The sequence below is a fragment of the Rhinatrema bivittatum genome, chromosome 7 (assembly GCF_901001135.1).
Source record: "Rhinatrema bivittatum chromosome 7, aRhiBiv1.1, whole genome shotgun sequence".
NCBI lineage: Eukaryota > Metazoa > Chordata > Amphibia > Gymnophiona > Rhinatrematidae > Rhinatrema > Rhinatrema bivittatum.
In genome coordinates this window covers 117,043,141-117,061,508 of record NC_042621.1, presented here as the reverse complement: position 1 = coordinate 117,061,508, position 18,368 = coordinate 117,043,141, and the positions used below count along the sequence as shown (strand labels likewise).

At 39.9% G+C, this 18,368-nt stretch overlaps 1 protein-coding gene across 1 annotated transcript in view; it reads right to left on the bottom strand.

The window, feature by feature from the left end:
- ZSWIM8 (zinc finger SWIM-type containing 8) overlaps window positions 1–18,368 on the bottom strand; it is a 328,217-nt gene that overhangs the window by 60,845 nt on the left and 249,004 nt on the right. The window contains exon 23 of the mRNA XM_029608976.1: window positions 17,001–17,169. Coding sequence (XP_029464836.1) covers window positions 17,001–17,169 — 169 coding nt within the window. The remainder of the gene's footprint in view (window positions 1–17,000; window positions 17,170–18,368) is intronic.

Sequence of the window (18,368 nt, the reverse complement as noted above, 5' to 3'; positions counted from 1 at the left end):
CAGTATGGCATTTTCTTATGTTCTTATGATTAACAACTGGAGGAACAAAACCAGCAGCTGTATACATATCGAGATTTCTCTAGATATAGATAACCACATCGCTTAAAGCTATTAGTGAAACAGGACTTTTCATTAAGATAAGTTTTTAATTTGCATACAAATAACTCTTGAAAAATAAACTTAATATGTCCTATGATTATAATATAGACATGGTCTTGAATAAACTGATCTATACTCCATCAAGAAGTGGATCATACGTATGAGGGTCATACAAACTGTTATAACATTGTCTACTATGTAATATGGTGAATTTGTACAACTGAGTTTCTCACTGATTATTCACCTAAGGATTTTTCTATCAGCTAGCACTCTGTTTCATAAGTCACTTCCTTCTGAAATAAGTGAAGTCATTACAGAACAGGAAGGGAGACACTTTCTGTTTATTGATGTATTTGCACTACAGTCACAGGTACAATTCTAAAAATGTGGCTATTTTAACCTATATGTGGATCATACCTTTTTCCTTCAAGTGTGACCACTTTGTTCACATAGAGTACAATTAACAGATTCCCAAAGTTTTATATTTTGATAAACAGTAAACAAAACTCATTCAGTACTCACACATACACACAATATCTTATGTCATATGGAAGCCATAATTTTTCACAGATGTTCAATAACTAGTTATCGTTGTCTCTGGTGGAAGCTAGTTTGCAAATTATCACATACTACTACAGATTATTCAGCTTTTTTTTTTTTATTACTATTTATTTTATTTATTTTATTTATTTAAATTTCTTATATACCGGCATTCGCGATGGGAGTCGCATCATGCCGGTTTACAAATAACAAGGTGTGACAACAGAATAAATACTTAATAACTTAAAAACATTAACATGTGATAGAAGAATAAGGTAGCAGTTACAATAAAACAGGGATAAAATGCAACTTGGAATGTCCATATATCTGTCCATATATCTAGACATTGCAAATTCCAAAAAATTATCAATGAGACCCATAAAGAAACAGGAGAGCTTTATCTATCCATTTAAGAATTATTTTATTTTCAGCCAATAAGCCAATTAGTACAAATCTTATTAAACCAATGCACATCTAAACCTTTTTTTTTTCTCACAGCAATAGAAGAACCTTAAAGGATATCATTACTTTGATCACATTGCTGAGAATAGATGTAGTTTATTTCCAGAAATATACAATTCTACCATATCCAGAAAGTGTGTGAGAACCTGAAAATTCACCACATTTAAACAATCCTGGGATTCTAACCATCCCATTTTGAACACTAAAATGAACAAACAGTTCAAATCTTGTACTGAACACCTATCAGCAGCCAATGAGTTGTTTCAATTTCCATCTACCGAAATCAGTTAATTCAACCTGTTATTTTGCTCTCTAATAAGTCCTGCTATATCATTTTCTAATTTCTAAAATATTTATACTATATCAATAAGAGTTATTTCTCTTCCCTACCTGTCTTATTTGGCAATACATAAAGAAGTGTTTTAGAAGAGAATTTTTTTAAATTCTTCTATGTGCTGAAGTTACTACGCAATGATTTGCTTCAACTATTGAACTATTTTTAGACTTTTTTCATACTATAGTTTAAAAAGACCATTGGAATAAAACTTGAGTTTTCTAATACAGGTAAGAACAGATTGGCTATCTCTTCCAAAATCTGCAACTTTTTCTCCACAGCTACAAATGTTTCCTTTAGATTTTCTTTTATATCAGAACTGCATGCATGCAATAGCCACTGTAGGATATAAGGGGTCATATGTCCTCTGAGATAGGGAGTCATGCTCTGTATTTATTAGTTTGTGAGAGCCAATCAAAAAGATGTTTCATTTGACAAAGTTATAAATACCACTGTCTGAGATTTTAATGCCTCTCTCACTTTATAGCAATATCAATTTTGTAAAACCTATTTAAAACTTTTTATGAGACCTAACTTGTAAACCAAATTGGTATCATTTTTAAAGGATGAAGTCGTTTAGGTAAAATAACCATTTTAAATAATGCATTGCTCTTCAATAAAGAGATAAAATGTTCTATGCAGATAGCCTTGTGCGAGTGTCTTCAATTATTTGTTTTTATTTATTTGTAAGTTTTTTTATATACCAAAGTATTGGTGTTGGCCTTCACTCCGGTTTACATTTATAACAACGAAATACACTTAAATCCGAGGAGAAACTATAACATTGATTAACATTAGCAACTTCGGGATAACAATAGAAAAAAACAGTTAATAAAGAATGACAATGGTAGTGGCTAGATAAAAACATTGTTAGTATGCGGTCATTAAGTGGAGTTGCAGGATAATCGATGGGTATCGTTGAGAGGGCTTATACAGAGTTTAGGGTTGGTCGATGGAAATGGTGGAGGGGGCTTAAGGAGAGAGGGAGGGAAGGTTAGTGTGATGGGAGCGGGGTCATATTAAAAGGGTCAATTAAAAGGGCCATATTATAATTGTATATAATAAAGTAAAATCCCTATGAATTTTCAATTCTAGATGTTTTATCCACTCTAAACTCACTTACGTGGATGAGTAGCTCATTTTTCAAAATTAAACTTTAACCTTGAAAAACTACAAAATTGTTTAATCAATTTTATAATTAAATCCTCTGGATTATCAAGTAGTAACATATTAGCAACAACGTTTTGATTTGAGTCTTGTCAACTTTGATGCCATACAAAATTTGAAAGTCTCTTAGCGTAGATACTAATGACTTGTGTCAAAACAAAAGTAGGTGCTTGCTTATAGCAGGTGTTCCCCAACAAGGGTATCATGGTATACTGGTGTGCCACAAAACCTGATCAGGTGTACCAGGAAAAATTCACACTGACTTCTGTTCAGGGCCAGAACACCATCTTGCAGCAAGAAAAATGTCACCAAAAATGGTTCTTAAACATGCAGGAGCTTTTTCAGCATATGTATAGTCTGTGTAGTCACATATACCTCTCCTTCCTAGTTACAGCATGCACCCCAGAATATAGAAATTAACAGGCAGCATGCAAGGCACGGATAGGTGGGCATAGCACTGATTTCTACTTTGCCTGGCATATTTTCAGGCCGATACAGCACATTTAACCCGCATTTGGACGCGCGTTTGACGTGCTAGCTTTACCCCTTATTCAGTATGAGAGAATGTTCTGTCAAGGGTCCATCAGATTTACATTTATTCAAATTTATCATCTGCACTCCTCAAATAAATCAAGGCAGAGTACATTTAAAAAAACCCAGCAGTTTAAAACATAAAACAATTCAAAATATAAATGTAACTCTGTTCTGAATCTTTTACAAAACACCAAAAGAAAAACTGGCAGAAATGACCAACTTTTCCACCCACTTGTGTGGCTGTATTTGTACCTGCTTACCCACAAAGAAATAACCATCACCCATGTAGTCATAGTGGATAATACTTTGAAATCGTCGGCTCAGAATGCTGCAGCAGTCAAAAAAGCAAACAGAATGTTGGAATTAGGAAGGGAATGGTTAATAAAACAGAAAATGTCATAATGCCTCTATATCGCTCCATGGTGAGACCGCACCTTGAAAACTGTGTACAATTCTGGCCGCCGCATCTCAAAAAAGAGATATAGTTGTGATGGAGAAGGTACAAAGAAGGGCAACCAAAATGATAAAAGGGATGGAACACTCCCCTATGAGGAAAAACTGAATAGGTTAAGACTGTTCAGCTTGGAGAAGAGACAGCTGAGGGGGGATATGATAGAGGTCTTTAAGATCATGAGAAGTCTTGAACGAGTAGATGTGATTGGTTATTTACACTTTTGGATAATAGAAGGACTAGGGGGCACGCCATGAAGTTACCAAGTAGCACATTTAAGACTAATCGGAGAAAATTCTCTCACTCAACGCACAATTAAGCTCTGGAATTTGTTGCCACAGGATGTGGTTAGTGCAGTTAGTGTAGCTGGGTTTAAAAAAGGTTTGAATAAGTTCTTGGAGAAGTCCATTAACTGCTATTAATCAAAATGACTTAGGGAATAGCCACTGCTATTACTAGAATCAGTAACATGGGATTTTCTTGGTGTTTGGGTACTTGCCAAGTTCTTGTGGCCTGGTTTGGCCACTGTTGGAAACAGGATGCTGGGCTTGATGGACCCTTAGTCTGACCCAGCATGTTCTTATCTGTTCCACCCCACTTATGATTTCATAAAACTCAATTATATCCCTTCTCAGTCATCTCTTCTCCAAGCTGAAGGCTTTAGCCTTTCTTCATAAGGGAAAAGTTCCAAACCCTTTATCATTTTTGTTGCCCTTCTCTACTCTTTCTAGTTCACTTGTGTCTTTTTTGAGATGGGGGTGACAAAAACTGCACACAATACTCAAGATTTGGTCACATCATGAATTGATAGAGGCATTATGATATTCTCTATTTTATTCTCCATTCCTCTCCAAATAATCCCTAACATTCCATTTCAGGGCTGATTATCTCGTCCTCAAGAGCCACAAACAATCTTGGTTGTCAGGAACTTCATATGAATATGCATGAGATTTGCATAAAATAGAGGCAGTGCATGCAAATTATCTTGTGCAGATTTGTTATGGATATTCTGAAAACAAAGACTTGACCAGAGTTGGCTACCGCTGTTCTTTTTGAATTTTTGACCACTGCCACATACCGAGCTAAGGATTTCAAAGGCAATGTCCACAAGGTATCCAGGGTCCTCTTCCTAGGTGGTGCTTTCTAATAGGGAATCTAGCATTGCATACTGTAGTTGGATTATTCGCTATGTGTATCACTTTACTCTTGTTCTCATTACTTTTCATCTGCCATGGTGCCCTGTCTCCTAATTTTTCAAGATCCTTCTGCAATCATTCACAATTTGCTACTGTTTTAACAACTTTGAAAAACTTTGTAAATTTGATCACCTCACTCGTTGCTCCCTTTTCCAGATCATTAATATGTTAAACAGCTCCAGTCCCAGTACAAATCCCTAGAGCACTCTATTGACCTTTCTCCATTTGGAAAACTGACCATTTAGTCCTACACTTTTTCCAGTCTTAACCAGTTACCAATCCACAATAGTACACTGCCTCCTATTCCATGTTTTTTTAATTTCCCGAGGAGTCTCTCATAAGGTACTTTATCAAATGCCTTTTGAAAATTGAAATACACTATCAACTGGCTCACCTTTATCTACATGCTTAACACCTTAAAAAAAAATCAAATAGATTGGTAAATCAAGACTTCACTTTGCTAAAACTATGCTGACTAACCTATTAAGCCATTAGGTCTATGTGACCTGTAATTTTGCTTCTAAGAAGAGTTTCTATCATTTTGCTCAACAGCATCAGGCTCACCAGTCTATAGTTTCCTATATCATCTTTGGAGCCCTTTTTAAAAATTAGTATTACATTGGCTACCCTCCAGTCTTCAGGTACTGTGGCTGTTTTATGGATTACTAGTACCTGGTTTGCAATTTCATATTTGAGATTTTTTCAGAACCCTGTACTGGTGGGCAATGAGCATGGCGCCTTGAAATACCTTCCTCCCAAGAGCATCCATTGCTCTATGATCCTTCCCCAGGGGTGCCAAGGAATGAGTCTGAGTGTGCTTGGACCTCTTGAGGGCAGATTAGACCACCACTGACTTATGGGGCAGCTAACGCTTATCAAATTTGGCAGCCTTCTTATTAACAGGAGGCACTGTGAGGGGGTGTTCCCATATCCTCAGCAGCAGTTTAAGGATCTCGTGTTCTGGGACCACTACGGTCTTCTTAGGAGGCCCCACGAACTGGAGAATCTCAAGCATTTTGTGCCTGGCATCCTCCTCCGTTAATAACTGAAATGGGATGGCTTCTACCATCACTATCACAAACTCTACGAAGGTCAAGTCCTCAGGCAGAGATTTCCTTCGCTTCTCTGGAGAAGGGGGTTCTGATGGGAGACTCTTGAAGGAGGACTCCAAAGAATTATCCAGGGATCATGGGGTTCCTCATCCTCACTATAAGCAACAGGGATTAAGTCCCTAGGTGCTTGGCCTTTGTCCAGAGGTGCAGGCACCAGTAAAACTGGATGGTATATGGGGGGTCAGCAGGACTCGGCATCTCTGCTGGCCTCTATGGAGCTTCCTTCTTGGAGGAACCAGTGATGACCACCTTATCGGTAGGGAGAGGCTCGTTGCCCCACTGGGCACAGATGCTGTCTGGAACAGATGCCAGCTGGGTCAGTACCACACCGATGAGCATGTTGAGCTTATCCAGAAGTGGTACGAGGACGGGCGGCACTGGGTCTGGTGCCAGAGCCACAGGATCTAAGCCCTGCAGTGTCCGGTCCACCGCTAACTGAACTCTGCATTCCAGCTCCTCCTCAAATGTTGTTGATGTCAACATCGACTGGGAGGAAGGAAGGGTGACCAGATCTTCTTTGGACCCTCAAGGTGGATTGGTGACTGGCATCAGGACTGGTGGAGACAATCATGGACCGCTGACACTCCTTGCTGCGGGGTCACTTCAGGACATTGCAGTATGAGCCAGTGCATTGATGGGGACTGGTGCAGATGCTTCTTCAGTTTCCCTTGATGCTTGGCCCGGTCCTTCCCTGGTGCTGAGGCCAAGGAACTAGAAATACTCAGCCTGGAGGAGATCAATGGTGGTCAGTCTTCAGTACCCCATCCGCCGATGGTATCAATGGAACAGATGGTCTTGCCTATGTTGATGGCTCAGTGTCCAGTGCAGCTCCTTACTCCTTTGATGCCGATGTCTCAGACGTCTTCGATCCGAAAAGCTGCTCCATCTTGTCAAGTTGAAGCAGATGTCTCTTCAGAGTCATCTGGGTGCATAAACAGCAACCCCGGATGTCATGCAATACCTTCAGGCAGAGGGGACGTCTCATGTGGATCAGTGATGAACATGGTCCTCGGGGCACTGGGTGTATTGCCATAAACAGGACGTGGCCATGTCGGATGAAATAAAAGGAGTACAAATTGAAAATGATGGCGGCAGAGATTTGACAGCCGGTGGGCATCGATACACTGCCATCATGGGGAATCAGAGAAAAGAAACTTACCAGAATCGCCAAAAAAACCAACTAGGAGCACTATGGGAGGGCACAGAGAGGGACCCTGCTATGGAATGGCATGGAAAAAGATGCAAAAACCCAAGATGGAAAAAGGTTTTCCACAAGGCCAAAAAACAGCCAAAGTGAGCTCACTCACACTGCGAGGTTGACAGTTCCTCAGAAAGAGAGACTGGAGAGGGACCCCTTGTGAATGCGTGGTATAGGGCCTGCTGGGCATGCTCAGTGTGCTTGCTCAAAGTTCGAGAAACTTTGACACAAGTTTTCTACATTGGGGCTCCATCTGATATCACCCATGTGTGAGGACTAACATCCTGCTTGTCCTCAGAGAACTATATTTTCTCTCATTGTTCCTAAATGATGTACTCTTTCAAAATGAATCCTTCCTTCTCCAGTTAAAATTTCCCAATCCCCTTGGCAGCCAGATTTCCATAAGCTTAAACAAGTTTTCATCTTTTACTACATCTGGCATTCTAATTAATTGGATATTATTCCAAAATCCTTCAGTCTAAGATCTCCTTCCTTTTTTCCATTACTTTTGTGTTTCAATAAATTCTTCTTGGCATCTTTCTGAGTTACTATTTTTACCTATATCAAGATTTTATAGACTGGATTTAATTTTCTGGCTTTTATTTCCTCTATTGTATTCTGCAGTTTTAAAGTTTTCAACTAGGAAGGCCAGCACACCTTCTGATATTCTAGAAGGTTCTTCCATCTCTGCATAAACCACTATGCTGCCATTTTAACTTCCCAGGGCTTTGGCTGTCACTAGTCAATCTCTCAATCTCCATGATAAATCTATGTCTAATCTGTGCATGATTTTTTTTTAGATTTTCAGGGCCCAGACTAAGCAGCCTGCTCAGGAATGCCTGTATCACTGAGCTGAAGCACGCAACCCCAGTGAGTTATAAAGATGAGTACATTATAGGAGCCTTGGGTATTCTGTAATATCTATATTCCTAAAATACATATTTTTTTTCAATTTTGATAGCTAAGTTATCCTGGTTCTTTAAACAATGTCCGGTAGTGGGTGGAGATTGTAATGTTTTTTTGTTGATGCTCTATTGAATTGCTCACCTCCAGCCAAACGTAAAAGGCAGGTGTTAAGTTTTTATGAAACAAATACAGCTGATAGATTTCAATTTTATGCCAATCTCCACAAGACTTATTCCAGATCTAATTATATTCTCAGTTTATTGTTAAGAATTATGCTAAGGGCTTGATTTACTAAGTTTTTCCACCACTGGCACAGAAAGAGGCACTGGATTCTATAAATTATTTATATAAAGCAACAAATCTGGTTATGGTCAATTCCAATGCCATAAATCTTTGTAAATGTACACAGTAGACATCACAGGGCCATTTGGCAAACCCCATAGGCAATTTTAAATCATAGAGTTTACCACGGGGTTTACTACATGGGTAGTTGCACTTTTAACTAAGAAACAATTATCAGGCTGCAACCCAGACTCTTACCATTTGGGTCTTCTTTTGAGAGGGCCCGAGAATTTCTTTTGCTAGGGTTTCTCTGCCGAGAGACCCGTGGATTTCCTGCTGCTTCCGGGTTGGACCCGGTGACGTCGGCACTCGGAGGAGGAGCCGGATAGGCCATAAAACCTGCCTATACTGGCGCAACGGCTAAGCCGTGCGCGGCCAAGGGGTGCGCGGCTTTGCCCAGCTTAGCCCGGGTTGGAACGGGGTTCTGTTGGTTGTGGCCAAGGAGAACACTATCAAGCTAAGTACTGTTTTTTCATTGTATAACTTGTAAGCATCCTGGCTGGGCTAACTCTGTGGAATTTGATAGTTAATGTATTATTAATTCGATATGCCTCATACAAAGAGGAAAGCGAAATTGAGGGAAACCTCTAACATCTACACCGAATAAGATGCTTCAACCTAGCATTAAGGATTGCTTTCAAGTCTTTTCCATACCTGCACCGGAAGGGGACGCTGATAGCATAGCTCAGGAGCAAGAGAAGAGCTATCTGGCCAATGAGACATCTCTTACACCCGGTGCCCCAGAAAAATCTGTCCCTCCGTCCATAAGGGCAATAGAAACTCAATCTATATCGAAAGAACTTATAAATTCTCAGAACGAAGAATTGAATGAAATTAAAGCTTCTGATGGCATAGGAGAACATTCTTATGCTGAATCAAAGGACTGCTCTTTATTGTCAACAGAAGGAGAGAGTGGACATTAAAACAGCCAAAAGGGGATTTACAACAGTATGGAATTAAAGATGTACCTATTATAGTTCCAACAAAGTTTTCCATTGAGGAACTGGGATTAATGATGGTGAATGTTCAACAGTCAATAAATAACCTCACTAAGACTGTCCAGGAAGCCTTAAAGAATAATACCTTTATTGAAGGAAAAACAGAAAAGAAAATTAATTTTTCTGATTTACAAATAGAAGAAATCCAGAAAGTTCAAACAAATCTGATTAAATCTGTGGTAGAAACAGAAGGGAAAATTGAGTTTTTGGAAAATCAGAATAGGAAATGTAATTTGAGAGTGTTTAAATTTTCCAAAAATACATCTAGCTTCACCTGGGGATTTATTTATATAGAAACATAGAAATGACGGCAGAAGAAGACCAAACAGCCCATCCAGTCTGCCCAGCAAGCTTCACACTTTTTTTCTCTCATACTTATCTGTTACTCTTGGCTCTTAGTAACCCTTTGGTTCTATTTCCCTTCCACCCCCACCATTAATGCAAGGAGCAGTGTTGGAGCTGCATCTAAGTGTAATATATAGCTTAAATTAGTTAGGGGTAGTAACTGCCGCAATAAGCAAGCTACACCCATGCCCATTTGTCTACCCAGACTATGCGACTCAGTCCCTGTTGGTTGTTGTCTGTATATAGATCCACTTTTCTTCATTCCCCCTGCCGTAGAAGCAGAGAGCTATGCTGGATTTGCACGAAGTATCAGACTTCCTCCCCTGCCGTAGAAGCAGAGAGCTATGCTGGATATGCACGTAGTATCAGACTTCCTCCCCTGCCGTTGAAGCAGAGAGCTATGCTGGATATGCATGTAGTATCAGACTTCCTCCCCTGCCGTTGTAGCAGAGAGCTATGCTGGTTATGCATTGAAAGTAAAGTATCAAGCTTATTTGGTTTGGGGTAGTAACCGCCGTAACAAGCAAGCTACTCCCCGCTTTTTGTGAATGCAAATCTTTTTCTACATTTCCTCTTGCCGTTGAAGCTTGGAGCAATGTTGGAGTCGCATTAATCGTGTGTATGTTTATTGAATAAGGGTATTATCTCCAGGTAGTAGCCGTCATTCCCGTGAGCCACCCGTTCTTCATTCATGTCCTCTAGACTTTATGAATCCACAGTGTTTATCCCATACCCCTTTGAAGTCCTTCACCGTTCTGGTCTTCACCACTTCCTCCGGAAGGGCATTCCAGGCATCCACCACCCTCTCCGTGAAGAAATACTTCCTGACATTAGTTCTGAGTCTTCCTCCCTGGAGCTTCAACTCGTGACCCGGGTTCTGCTGATTTTTTTCCGACGGAAAAGGTTTGTCATTGTCTTTGGATCGTTGAAACCTTTTAAGTATCTGAAAGTCTGTATCATATCACCTCTGCTCCTCCTTTCCTCCAAGGTGTACATATTTAGATTCTTCAATCTCTCCTCATAAGTCATTCGATGAAGACCCTCCACCTTTTTGTTCGCCCTTCTCTGGACCGCCTCCATCCTGTCTCTGTCCCTTCGGAGATTCGGTCTCCAGAACTGAACACAGTACTCCAGTTGAGGCCTCACCAAGTACCTGTACAAGGGGATAATCACTTCCCTTTTCTTACTCGATATTCCTCTCTCTATGCAGCCCAGCATTCTTCTAGCTTTAGCTATTGCCTTGTCACATTGTTTCACCGACTTCAGATCATTAGACACCATCACCCCAAGGTCTCTCTCCTGCTCTGTGCACATCAGCCCTTCTCCCCCCATCGAATACAGCTCATTCGGATTTCCATACCCCATATGCATGACTCTGCACTTCTTGGCATTGAATCTCAGCTGCCATGTCTTTGACCACTCTTCTAGCTTCCTTAGATCCTGTCTCATTCTCTCCACTCCTTCCGGCGTGTCCACTCTATTGCAGATTTTAGTGTCATCCGCAAAAATACAAACCTTACCTTCTATCCCTTCCGCAATGTCGCTTACAAAGATATTGATCAGGACCGGTCCCAACACCGATCCCTGCGGCACTCCGCTCAACACCGCTCTCTCTTCAGAGTAAGTTCCATTTACCATCACACATTGTCTTCTGTCTGTCAACCAGTTTGCAATCCAGGCCACCACCTTGGCACTCACTCCTAAGCTTCTTATTTTATTCACCAGTCTCCTGTGCGGGACCGTATCAAAAGCCTTGCTGAAGTCCAAGTAGATGACATCGAGTGATCTTCCTTGATCCATTTCCTTGGTTACCCAGTCAAAAGAGTCAATCAGATTTGTCTGACAGGATCTTCCCTTGGTGAATCCATGCTGCCTCCGGTCCAGCAATTCTTCCGATTGTAGATAGTTCACTATTCCTTCTTTTAACAGCGACTCCATTACTTTTCCCACCACCGAGGTGAGGCTAACCGGTCTGTAGTTTTCAGCCTCCTCTCTGTTTCCACTCTTGTGAAGCGGGATCACCACTGCTCTTCTCCAATCACTCGGCACCACTCCCGTTTCTAAGGATCTATTGAACAGGTCACACAGCGGACCCGCCAGCACATCTCTGAGCTCCCTCAATATCCTGGGATGAACCTCATCAGGCCCCATGGCTTTGTCTACTTTCAGTTTCCCCAGCTCTTCCCATACATTCTCTACTGTAAATGGAGTTACATCTAATCCATTCCCCTCTATTTTCTTGTTAACTAGCGACGGTCCTTCTCCAGGGTCTTCTTTTGTGAACACCGAACTGAAGTATTTGTTTAATAATTCTGCCATTTCTTTATCTGTCTCCACCCATTGATCCTTTTCACCTTTCAATTTCAGTATTCCACTTTGGACTTTTCTCCTTTCACTGATCTATCTGAAAAATGTTTGTCACCTTGCTTTACCTCTTTGGCAATCCTTTCTTCTGCTTGAATTTTCGCTTTCTTGATTGCTTTCTTTGTCTCCCTCTGTTCCACTAGATATTCTTCCTTGTGTTCTTCTCTTTGGGATTCTTTATATTTCTTGAATGCTGTTCTTTTAGCTTTTATTTTGTCAGCCACCTCCTTTGAGAACCAGATAGGTCTCATTTTTCTCTTGTTTTTCTTTACTTTTCTAACATATATTAGTTGCCTTGGTGATTGCTCCTTTTAGTTTGGTCCACTGTTCCACATCTCTCTCGTTCTCCCAGCCTTCTAGTTCTTCCTTCAGGTACTTCCCCATTTCATCAAAGTCCGTGTTTTTGAACTGCAAAACGAGTCTTCGTGCTACTTCTCCGTATCCTATTTGTGATATGAAACCATACTGTATGATGATCACTGGTGCTGAGGTGGGCATCTACCTGGACATTAGAGACGTTATCTCCATTAGTGAGAACTAAGTCGAGTATAGCTCCTTCTCTCGTGGGTTCCATTCCATTTGTTTGAACAGAGCCCCTTGTAGGGCATCCACTATCTCTCTACTACTGTTAGACTCTGCAGAAGGGATTCTCCAGTCTACATCCGGCATTTAATAGTTATTTAAAGAAAAACTTGAAATATTCTGATAACTATTCCTACATTATCAAAAATGTATTATCTCCAACAATCACAAGAAGGAAAAGATCAACAAAATCAGGGAAATTTGAACTTAACTGACTTCCTGGAAAAGTCTTATGAGGCACATGTTGATAATAGGGCAACACTATTGGTTCAATTTACATCTCTCTTAGAGAGGGATGCAGTATTAAAACAACATTTTAAATGCCAAAAACAGGACTTCTATGGATCTCCTATAAGAATATTCCCTGATGTTACCCAAGTAACTCAATTGAGACGTAAAAATTTTATTGCTTTAAGAAAAGAAGTATTAGATAGAAGGGCGCAATTCACTCTAAAATACCCGTGTAGATGTTTTATAAAGCATTGAGATAACAGGTATATCTTTAATACTCCAGAACAGCTCCGAAATTATTTGGACACTCACCCTTAGACACTGTATTAATTGGGAACTAAATTTTTTTTTTGTGGAAAAGAGACTAGAATATCTTAAAAATTTTTTCTTGTTATTTGCTCCAAAGTTAACTTAGTTTGTAGGTTCTCCAATTTCTTCTCAAATTTCCTATGTTTTGGATGCCATGTTACTATGTGGAGTAAATATGTTTCTTAGGAATAAGTGTAAAACATAAGTATCCATAAATTTGTTTGTGTTTAAAATTGAAATGCAATAAAAATAAAATTATAAAAAAAAAACCCCAATTATCAGCAGAGATTCGCACTGGATTTCCCTGCAGTAATTTTTAATTGGAAACAATGCGCAGAGTTTTGTATAATCAAAACTACACCTGTAGTTCTGATCTTTGCTGTGTCTCTGCCCCTTGGCCCACCTGTTAAGTTCATGGGCAAAAATGTGTGCTCTTGGAAATAAACAAAGTCCCTATTTCCGCAGGTAACATTCTATTTTACCCATGAAAAGCACTTTTTGTTATTGTCCTCCTTGTTAATACAATAATGTATAATGTTCAAGAAATGTTTCTTGAAATGGAATTGTCAAATTGACAGCTAAAGCGCACAATTTGCTTTCCAGCTAACAAGCTGGTTAGTAATGGGAAGGGGTACTCGGGGACAGAAAGTTTATTTAATAAATAGAATTTACAGTTGAACACAAATTTTACCCAGGAAGATATTAAAATACCTCCTGCCATCTCAGGCCTTTGGGAAAGACAGCATATCAGGACCAAGAATAAATATATTCATAAATACATTCTTAAAGCAAGTAGAGATCAATAGCCACCAAACTAGCAGATATGCAATTTAAAATTATTCCTAAAGGCTTTCTAGATCAATGGAATGGTTGCAGTCTAATACAGACACTGCTTTTCTCTCACAATTTTACTGAGTGGGTTTTAAGAAATTTTGGAATATGATTGCACAGCAACATTTTGGGGTACCATATTTCACAAGACATATTGTTAGGGGGGAAATATTTTAAGAGTGAGCTGGTTTTCCAAAATTCTATATCTAATTCTCAGGATCATTCTTCAATTTGTCATAGGCCGTTATTACATGTGTTATCGCAGACGATAATCAGCACATTGTAAATTGCATATGCAAATTTTAAATTTCTTGTGAAGTAGAAGACTTAGGGTGGGGTTAAGGTAAATTAGGAGCTGGTAGCACTGCGAGCAATGAAGTATTGCTGGAAATAGCTACACTTTTTTTTTGAAGGCGCTACAGGGGAAGAGTTAGCAGCATGGCAGATATTGCAGCGGTCGATGTCAACGCCGCGGTTCCATGTTTTTCTGATGCACTGTGGCAGGCTGCGAATTTGCTTAGCCACTCCCCTTTTTCCAACATGGTCGCTATCTTTGCTATAAATATAGTATTTTGAAGAATCTAGGCCTTTGTTAGCTGCTAGGAAAGCTACACTGATAAAACGGATAGTACAGAATCCTCTAGATATGGACTGCGATTGTGTCTATTTTTTGGAAACTGAACACAGATCTTTGCCAATTAAGGGAGATAAACTGAAGACACTATTTGGAGGACCTTCACACAATTGGTTACTTTCAGTGGTAAGATCATCATCAAATAAGGTTTTTAGAAGAACAAGATGTAGGGAGACAGTCATTGAGTTTTCATTTTAATAGCAAAGAGAAGTTGTAACAATAAGGTACACAGTTAATATAATAAAGTTCTACACTGAATGGTGAAGGGAAGAATATTTAGTTACCATGTATGATGTTAATATTTAAAATATACTAGTTTTGTCATATCAGTTTTCATAAAAGTACATCCATATTCGCTCATGCCTAAAGGAGCAGCAGCATAGTGCATCTTTTTATAGGTTTGAACCACTGTGTAGTTTAAAAAAAATTGAAAAATGCCAATAAAAAATTCAAGATCACCACAACTAAAATGATTAAAAACATGGCGTATAGTATGACATTTAGGTTCACCTAATTTCTTGGAGGAGTCACCATATAAAGTCTTGGGTTTCTGTTCATAAAAGCAGTACAAGATTTAGGTGATGAGGACTGAAAATATACAAACCCAAAAAGGAAAAAGCTGAAAGACACACTTTTGAATGATGGGAAAGTTGTATACTCCAGGTGAATAGAATATGAAAGTTCTACCCTTGGACCTTCAATGGATGAAGTAAGTTTGACAGGTATTTTGAAAATAAACTAGACATGCTATAGCCACTGATATCAGTGGGTACAGGGATACAGAAAGAACTCAATGTTTTAGATGAATATTTTCATTTTAAAAACATAACTCTTGCCAGAGATCTGGAATACACAATTGCTTTTTTCCCCTTTTCTTTAAACATGCAGATTATTCAATGTCACAGTTGTTTTACTTATCACCTAATTTTTGTTCGGTAGTATGCACATTTTTTTTTTGCTGGCGCATGCAAAAATCTATTCAACATTAATCTTTATACTTTTACCTTAATGTAGCAGCAAGAAAAAGTCAACCAGAAAAGCAAAACCAAAATTCAGCTCAAGGTCTGCATTACTCATGACAGAGCAAAGCAACAATTACACCATATAATTGGCTATAGATATAAGCCAATTAAATCTTTAGGATGTATATCATTTTGGATATTTGCAGTTTTTCCAAAATCAGAGAAGTGTAAATACACAAAAGGAAAATCACTGTAGAAGAAAAGGAACCAGGCCAAAAGGTAATGTCTCTCCAGCAGGGGATTCACATCTCACTGCACACAATAAAAACAAAGCAGCTTCTTTGGCAGTGGGTGTACCCCAAGACTCAAGAGTGTTTGACTGTGTGTCAAAGTGAATTGCATTTGTTCTGGCTGCTGTAGTGGTATGTTCAAACAGGTTTCTCCCACACTGCATGCTGACCTTAAATGCAAAGTCTAGATTGGTCTCAAGAGCAGCACCTGTAAAACCTGCACTTCATAGATACAACAGTCTCAGATCATGTACAAGCGGCAATGGGTGTTCACAATTCCTAACGCAGAGCACTCAAAAGCAAGCATCAGTTCTAGCAGATTTGCTTTAACTCAGTTGGTAGTTAAATCATTAAGACCTCCAGTTTTATTTACATTGTATTCCTGAAGCAACATTCTGAGTTTTTGAAAATTCCTGTTACACTTAAAGCCCAGCATTACAGATCAAGAGGATGCCGATATACTTTATCTGAACTCCATACAGGTAACACACTGATGTGCACAAAGCTCACGTACAGGCACAGTTAAAGCATGAACTGAGAGAAAGACTGTCAAGAGCGGAAGAGCATGCCAGCAAAAAGTAAAAATCTTTTATTGTAGAACAGTGTGAACACATACAAAATAAAATATTACCAGCAAAAAAATGTAGACCTATAGGCTACAAGGAAGCAAAGCAGTCAAGAAACAGGCTAGCTAGCACTACTGTTCCACAGCCTCCAAAACATAATGTGTGTTACTGGAAACAATGTTTGATGTGGCGGAGATCTGGAACAGTGGGGGGAAAAAAAGTCTAAGTCTTAGACAGCACATCACTGCAGTGAAAATGAGACACCCATGCCACTCATTACTCTGAAGTGTTTGTTTTTACTTGTAGGGAAGAACTCCATTCAAGAAAGGTTAGCATGACAGTGTCTGAATATTAACGGTGGCAATACTGAAAAGTTAATTACTACAGGGGAGGCAATAGCAACCTAGAAAATCATTTTTGCCTTGATTTTGGTAGAAAGAGTGGGGAGGAATTAAACATGCATGCCCATGTGTGGAAAAACAACGTCCCCGTCATGTCTACTACACCCTCCCCCACAGGGCTGATGCCTGCAGTAATCAAGACTTACTTGCTACATTTGAGGAGAGTGAAAGGCCGGTCTCCGTGTGGTATGGGTGCACTGCAATCTGAGTCATGGACGGGACTGGCACCCCTGGGAAGGAGACAGCCGTGGCGGCCAGAGACGGCGTTGTTACAGAGTAGGGATACTGGGCTCCGATGAATGCTGGATGGACACCCTGTGAACAGCAACAAACTGCTTGTAAAGAGGAAGGTATCTGATTCACTTGAAATGGTTTAACATTCACAGACTTGGGGAATGAGGAGGAAAAAGCAGGTCAAACGTTCGCGATGTGCACCAATGCAGCCACAAAGCTGGTTGGATAGTCACATTTTACAGTGATAATTGTTTAAGTTTTACTTCCACATCAAAAACTTTTTCTAGACCTGGCAGTTTCCTGCTGCTCCTTTGGGCTTCCAAATCAATTATAATTGACCTCTGTTGGGCTCCAATGTCATGAGCTTTCAATTTCAACTATGGGGGGATTGTTTCTCTATCAACTTACTTCAATCTGACCAATGAAGCAAAAGTCCTCAGCAGAGGACCATACTCCTGAGTGCTCTCAGGAAATCCTGAACTCATGGGTCCAAAGTTCAGCCATTAGGCGTTGCTGTTGCACCATGACGGACTCCCTCCTCCCAAAGGGACACGAATGCTGCCGCTGCAGCATCCCCAGCCCTGGCCGTCTTAGGGAGTGAAAGTCTGGCGCCGGGCCTTGGACTTTGGTCCTTCACGTGGCAGCATGCAGCCCTGCTAATGCACTACTGGGCTGGCACCATACAGAGGTTTTTAGCAGGACTGAACAGCATCAGTTTAGGCCTCAGCAGGTTCCACTTCTGTATTCTGTGAGGCACACATGTCACCAGTACCGTGTGAATACAGTATATGAAAAAGGCTTCCTTTCCCGTACTCGGTTCTGGATTGGTTAGTTTCAATCTGTACACACTGGGATTAAATATGGATACATTTATTTTTATTGTTTACATTTAATCCTTAAATACCAAACTCCATACCTCCTCCTTTAATTCAGTAATGGTTATTCACAGAAAAATGAAACCACCTCCATGGTAGAGGTTCATTATGCCAGGATTATGGTGGAATTTGCTCCAGCATGCACACAAACAGCAATGAGTCTAAATCTGTGGTTCTCAAACCCTGTCCACAGAAGATTCTCAGCTGGTCAGCTTTAATGAATACCCACAATATGTAGGGAAATATATCTCATGCATATTCACTGTGGACATCCTGAAAATCTGACTGTCTAGGAGTCCCTGCAAACTGGTTTGGGAACCACTGGCCTAGAGTGCCTTCACATTTTGTAAAATTAATGACTAGTATAAAATAGATTTGCATATAACTAAGGTAGTAAGCATGTAC